At 37.5% G+C, this 7,055-nt stretch overlaps 1 protein-coding gene across 1 annotated transcript in view; it reads right to left on the bottom strand.

Moving 5' to 3' along the window:
- Window positions 1-1,299: 1,299 nt before the first annotated feature.
- Window positions 1,300-7,055, bottom strand: part of RAB14 (RAB14, member RAS oncogene family) — a 22,775-nt gene continuing 17,019 nt past the window's right edge. Inside the window, exons 5-7 of the mRNA XM_027772640.1 lie at window positions 4,695-4,782; window positions 4,344-4,374; window positions 1,300-3,236 (exon numbers count right to left, since the gene is read on the bottom strand). Coding sequence (XP_027628441.1) covers window positions 3,059-3,236; window positions 4,344-4,374; window positions 4,695-4,782 — 297 coding nt within the window. The 3' untranslated portion in view covers window positions 1,300-3,058. The remainder of the gene's footprint in view (window positions 3,237-4,343; window positions 4,375-4,694; window positions 4,783-7,055) is intronic.

Below are 7,055 nucleotides of genomic sequence, written 5' to 3'. Positions count from 1 at the left end.
ACTACGTGGGAGTCCAGCGACATAGCCATTATGCTAACTGCTGGTCCTGGCCAGTGTGATTCTCAAGCCACTGATTCCAGGACTCAAATGTGAAACAAGCTATGTGGGATCCAGTGCCTTAACATCCATGCCATCTGCTGGCCCAGAGGGTAAAATACCTTCTAAACTATCACATAAACCTTTTCTGTTTGCTCACAATGAACAGGACTGAAGGGTAACGATTTGGTCTTTTGCTTAAAAGGAATGAACTGACATTAAAAAAGAAAAATCATTTAAAAAGACAGAAGTTATCAAAAATAATTTAACAACATCTCTAGTATTATATACACACCACCACCGAACCCACAAAGAAAAATCAAAGTTACTACATCAAATACTTTATTATCCATGAAAAATTCTTCAACATTGTACTGGAATATCTAAAGCATAAGTAGCACTGAGCACCAATATACTCATTGGAGGACCTCCTCTTAGGTGTGAGGGCAGCCAGTAACCCAGAGAAGCACAGGTAACCTGCACAAGCTGTAAACACTTGTGGATTAAAAATGGAAAGAATTTCACATTCTCTCAAAAGTGTACTGCCCAGTGTCTGACATACAGATGGTACAGTATGACAGTTGCTCCTATATTTTTTGAGCACCCAAATTTACTTATAGGGGATTACACACGCAAATAATAGAATCTGGCCCCAAGTCAAGGGAGAGAACTATCAGCCACCAATATGTTGATCTCTCGGTGAAAAGGGCCGGCTGAAAGCACACTGTTAAGCGATGATGCAAGCACAATGATAAAATTATAATGCAGTTCTTAGTGACTTTTTATATGCTATGTGTGCAGACCTCCTGCTATACAACAAATAAGTTCGGCAATAGAGTGACTAAGTGATTGTTCACCTCAAGAAAATAAATCCTATCACAGCCCAGAAAATAATGCAACTGATTTTAATTTAATCTAGATACAGGTACTTTATTTACAAATATTTAGATTAATAGCATTTTGTTACATCAAATGAAGAGTACAGCAGTCTGAATAAATCCATCTGTCACAAAAACAATTAAGACCCACTGTAACTAACTTTGGGAATCAGGGTATTGCACCTAAAACAAGCCGCAGTCTCTAGTTTGTGATTGCTACCTTATATCCTGATGGGTGGTTTGTTTTGTTTTGTAAGTACATACACACACCAGCAGGTCATGGTCCCTGGGCAGATCCCTTGTGATGCAACAGTGTAAGCAAAATGGATCACTGTAAGTCTTTAACAGAATATACCAATCGACTCCAGGAAATCTTATTTAAAAAGTTAAACAAAGACGAAAATAAAGATGAGTCCACAAATTAACCAAATCCTATTTTCTGCACATTCCAGTTTTGGCTTTTATTTAACAATGACTATACAATACTCCGGTACTACCACGTTTACAACCCAGAAAGATGTACTTTCACGTTAGTGTCTGTAAAGAGGGATTTCAAATGTGTATTTTAAACACAGCAGTTGAGCGAGTGCATTTTACATAATGTGCTCAAGTTTACCTATCCTACTTCAAATTATTTCTCCATTCCCAGCCACTGAACTATAAACTCAATTAGAAATCAATCAACAGAAGTGAAGAACTTAGTAAAACATGTTTGTTGTATAAAGGAGACTTTCTTGCGATACAGTATTTTTTCAGTGGCCAAACCACCTAGTGCAAAGTAGTAACTTACTTTGTGTCAGCACACACACACTGAAATACCAATAGAAACAACTTTCCCTTTTACAAAACAGCATATGCCAACATGACATAAAATAGCCCCTCATACTATAAACACAAATGATAAATTATTTCACTGTAGTGTTAAAAATGCACAATTTAAAATCCCTTAACAGCAGACCTGCGGTTCTGGCTGTTTGGTTCAGAATCTGACCATTGCAAGAAGATAAAGGTATAAAAGCTTAAAATGTGCAATAATAAACCCAGCCTTTTTTCTTTTTCTATACAGTAAGGCAAGAATGCAGCCTGTAATGCAAAACGTTTACAAAAAGAGAAAAGCAGGTTAGCACATTGTTGATTGCACAAGAACAGTTAAGAAAATCAGCAGGTAAGCCACAGTGCCAAGATGGAACAGAATCTGCTAGTGTTCATCCTCTGCTGCTAGGAGCTCTTTCCCGCACAATGTCCCCAAACACTGCCAGCACCAGGGGTGGAGCCGGTATTAACTGTGAACTGCAGTTGTGTCTATTTTCTTGTGTGAAATGGAAGGGAGTAACATGGTCACATATAGGTCATACTGTACAAACTGGTATTTTATACTGTTCCAATGCCAGTAATCAATTTATTTTCTTCATTAAAATAATATACACAGGATGTATTGTTAGTTCGGTTCCTTCAAATTTTATACATATTTACTTTCTGTTAAAGAGAAAAGGATAAAATGGTATATAAAAAAAAATAAAATAAAGCTATTAAGCACAAGAGAAAAGAGAAAAGGATATTTTCCCTGTGCAAGGCTAAGACAGACGCGAACCTCATCAAGAAAGTTGCCACCCACACAACAGGGAACTTATCCAACAACAACAAAAAATGAAAAGCAGTTATAGAACCCCTTGTCTACCATCAGAAGTCATTTCACAGCAATAAACTTATTGGTTACAACAGACATACTTGAACAGTTAAAGATGGGGAGAAAGGCTTAAGATATCACCAAATTAAACCGTACAGTGAGACAAAGCCTTGCCGAGAAGGGAGGATAGAAATCATGGAGTCCAGCATCAGTGCTCAGTTTAAATCATATATTGGTGACATACCTATCACAAGGACAATCAAGGGGGGAAAAAAAGTCTAGATTTACCATGCAGGAGAGATTTGTTACTCTACTTGCCTTTGATAACCTGATTACATCTAGTTGTTTAGCAGTTTAGTATTGTGTTAAACTGTTTTTTACAACAGAGTTTTGTTTTTTATGTTTTTTTTTTTTAATTAAACCCAGTAAGATGTACAGAAGACAACAAGGCAGTAAAAAGTACTGCCTCCAACAGACAGAGGTGAAAGGTCAAATGAAGGGCCACGCAAAGAGGTCACTAGCAGCCACAGCCTTCTCTCTGGGGTTGGGGTTCACTGGTTAGCCGGCCTCCCTGCGGGGCTGAGGGTTTGTGTTGTACACCAGACTCAGCAGCATTCAGATCCAGGCTTCCGTCCTGAATATTCTGATAGATTTTCTTGGCAGCTTCCAGGAAAGCATCTTCTACGTTCTCTCCCCTAAAGGGCAATGGATAACTTTATTTGCGAACCATAGCTTTCTGCAAATGATGAGACATTATACACTAGACCTTTTGCTAACCTTTTAGTCAATGATATCTTCAACTTAGTCATGATCATCTAATAAAATATTTTTAAAAGACCGAGCTAAGAGAATAACACTGGAAAATGTTTGTGTGTGTGTGTGTGTGTGTGGAAAGCACAGAAACATGGCACTAAGAGCCATTTCTACAAACCCTATTCGGATAATCACTAAGAATGTTGTATGTTAATATACAGCATAAGAGTTGAGATAAGCCATTTCTGTGATACAGTGGGTACTCCAAAAAGGAATGAAATCCCTCCAATCAAGCTGAACAGAATTCTAGGATTTATATGGTCTGATCAGCAAAACAGAAAATGTGCTATTTTTATGGTGTGAAGCTGACCTTACATAGCCATGCTTAGCCATGTTCACACTTCAACTCTCCTGAGACTAGAAGAGACAAGACTGAACAAAAATGAGTTAGCCTCTTCTCACCATCAACAAGAATTTCTGGCCTAATAAATGAACTGTGGTGCGAGTACCAGTGTACAAAATAGATATGGAAAAACAATTCGAAAATGATTATTATGCTTCTGATTAGACACTATCTCTTTACACCATGTTTTAATGTGATCAGAAGTGGTATATGATCAAGTTGGTGAAGTATAGGTCTGAGATGCCAAATGCAACCCCAGTTGTGAAAGTCAAACACTTCTGAAATGTAAACACAGTTTCATTTATTAACCTGGATTACACCAATGGGCATGGTCAAGGGATAACACGTTAAGTAAAGAAACAATCTTATTTTAACAATACAAAACAGAAAAGGATGTTTGCTTACTGTTCTCCCTGCAATAAGAATTAACGTTTTACATTATATGTGTATATTCTGGGTTGTTGGAAAAGTCATAATGTATTTTTATGTTTTTCTATGCAAAAATGTGTCATGACTTTTCTGACCCATTATACATATATATGAAATAGGTATATAGGCATCATATACTTTTCATATATGTAATTCTATTTTGAGAAATTTGAATATTTTTCAACTGAAACATGATCTACATTTTAGCCATACTTACGTTTTTGCACTTGCTTCAAGGAACAATAAGCCTAAAAAATGAAAGTCGTACTATAATTAAGACATTTCAAACTAATTCACAAGAGCATTCTCTTCAGTAACATCTGAATAAAAGTTTCTCATGCTTTTTTGTTCTACCATGGTATTTTTAAAGAGTATGAGTTTGAGATTTGTCATTAGATAATTATACTACTCCCAACACGAATCTCATAGAAACACACTGTTATTTCTTCATTCTCCAGATTTCTGAGCAGTTTGCATCATTTAATTGTCAAATAATCTACAATACCAAAATCCCACCTTTCCTTAGAAATTCTCCCAAGTGTAACCATTAAATCTTAAAGAAACCCACCGTTTTCTTCAGCAAACTGTTTGGCTTCTTCATATGTAACATCTCTCTGTGCCTCCAAATCTGCTTTATTTCCTATGAGAATTATTACCTAATTTGTGATCAAAAGAAAAACATCTTAAAACAAAAGCAACCATTTAAACCAACCATGCACATTCTGAAATCCAGAAATCTTAATAGAAAAAAAATATCTGGACCTAAAAAGAAAACTAAGTACTAGCAATTATCCACCAGGGAGAGCTGAAGAACTGTAAACAGGGACCAGCAGTTAGCATAATGGCTGTGTCGCTGAACTCCCATGTAGTCGACTGTGGTTCGCGTCCTGAACCCGGTGGCTTAAACTCATGCCGGGCGCGTGTGCATGTGTGCCCAAGATCTCGAGAGGAGAATGGAGGAGAAAGGATTGTGGCGTGGCCATCCCCCCTGGGGGGTGATTTCTCGCTTTCTCTCTCTCTGTCTCTCTGTCTGGTGAGCGCATGCGCCCTATAGCAAAAACCTCTCCCAAAAAAAAGAAAAAAAAAAAAAAGAACTGTAAACATAACTAGGCTAAGAAGGATGTTGGCAGTCACAGTCACCTAGGCCAGAGGCTGGCAAATATTTTCAGGTCTGCGAGCCACAAATGGTCTGTTTCATATTATTCTTTACTTTTTATTTTGTTTTTACATCCTTTTAAAAATGTAAAAGCCATTCTTATATTCATAAGTCATTAAAAAACAGGTCAGAAACTGATGCCACTAATTTGCTGACACCTGATCTACATCAAAGATTATGATTTATCTGAGTAATTACTAAGAGTCCACAGACAAATCTCCAGGGGATCTGTAAATGGCATGAAATTAAGTATGAATGCTGTAAACGTGGATATTCTCTGGGGAAGAAGGTTCATGGCTTTTTATTAGATTTTCAAAAGGTTCTGGAACCCTCAAGAAGTTTAAAAATAATTAGTTCAATTCCTTTAGGCTGCAGATGAGGGAACTAAAGCTAAATAAGACAAAGGGACTTGCCAAAGGTCACTGAATAAGTCAATGGTAGAAGGGTATTAGAACCCAGGTAGAAAACCCAAACAGACTTCTGGACAAATCCTATCCAACTCCACACTATCCTAGACAGGACTAAGCATGCAGCAACTGTTAACAAATATCTTTGTGCAACCATGGGGGCAGTTTGAAAGGGGGAAGGAGGATACATATGCAATGAGTTCAAACCCAAGGCAAAATATTCCATTTGGAATCATTTATCCAAGTGAAGTAAAAGCCAAAGTTAAAGGCAGCTCTGCAGTTACAACGATTTAAATATGTAGCCTTAGGAAATAGCAAAGAGCTTTGGTCTTTCTTTGGGAGTGGGAGGAAATGGTATGGATAAAATGTATGTGTAGGAGTGGCTATGTGGGTATGTGTGTATGTTAGGGGGTTTTTTTGGTATGGTGTGTGTGTGTATATATATGTATGTATACATATATGTATGTATACATATATACACATATATGTATACGTATTTTGTATATATACACATACATACACACATATACACACATATATGTGTATGTATACACATTTTGTTAAATAATTTCTTATATATTTCTGTGTATGTGTGTGTGTATTTTTTAAAAAATTTTAGTAAATATCCCTCCCTGTTTTCCCTTCTAGACAGAGACCAACAGATGGCTTAATGGTTATGTCACTAGACTCCCACATGCCTACTGCGGTCTGATTCTCAGACCTGGAGGGTTGAAACTTAATCCAGGAGCATTTGTATGTGTGCCCAAAATCCTGCGAGAAACATGGAGAAGGGACTGCGGAGTGGCCATCCCCCAGGAGATGATTTCTCACTTTCTGTCTCTGTCTTTCTGACAAGCACACATGCCCTATAGGAAAAATCTCTCTTAAAAGAAAAAAAAAGGGGGCGGGGGGATTGTTAAGACCTAGTGGCATGGAGTTTAAGGCACTGGACCCCACTGGCCAATCCTGCAGTTCAAGTTCAAGTTCCAGACCCAGCAGCTTGATAAACATGCGCGGTGTATGTGCATGTGTGCTCAAAATCCCAAGAAGAGAATGAAGAAGAAGGGAATGCAGCATAGTCATTCTTCCCGGGGGGTGACTTTTCACTTTTCCCCTCTCTCCCTCCAGCAAGCACACATGCCCGATGTCAAAAACAAACAAACAAACAAAAAAGATTTCAACTAAAAGGTACTCCTTCACCTATTAGCTTTTTTTCAAGAGATTTCAGCTACTGGCTCTTCAAATTTCAAAAATTTGTTCCAACAAACTAAACCATTTTTAACCTGAATATAAACCTTATGCAAGGACAGTTATGGTACAACTGAAGTGACCATTCTTCAATTAGTATGGAAGTGCCTACTGAGTA

The sequence above is a fragment of the Tupaia chinensis genome, unplaced genomic scaffold, assembly GCF_000334495.1.
Source record: "Tupaia chinensis unplaced genomic scaffold, TupChi_1.0 Scaffold000289_1, whole genome shotgun sequence".
NCBI classification, from domain to species: domain Eukaryota; kingdom Metazoa; phylum Chordata; class Mammalia; order Scandentia; family Tupaiidae; genus Tupaia; species Tupaia belangeri.
This window is presented reverse-complemented; position numbering and strand designations above follow the sequence as displayed.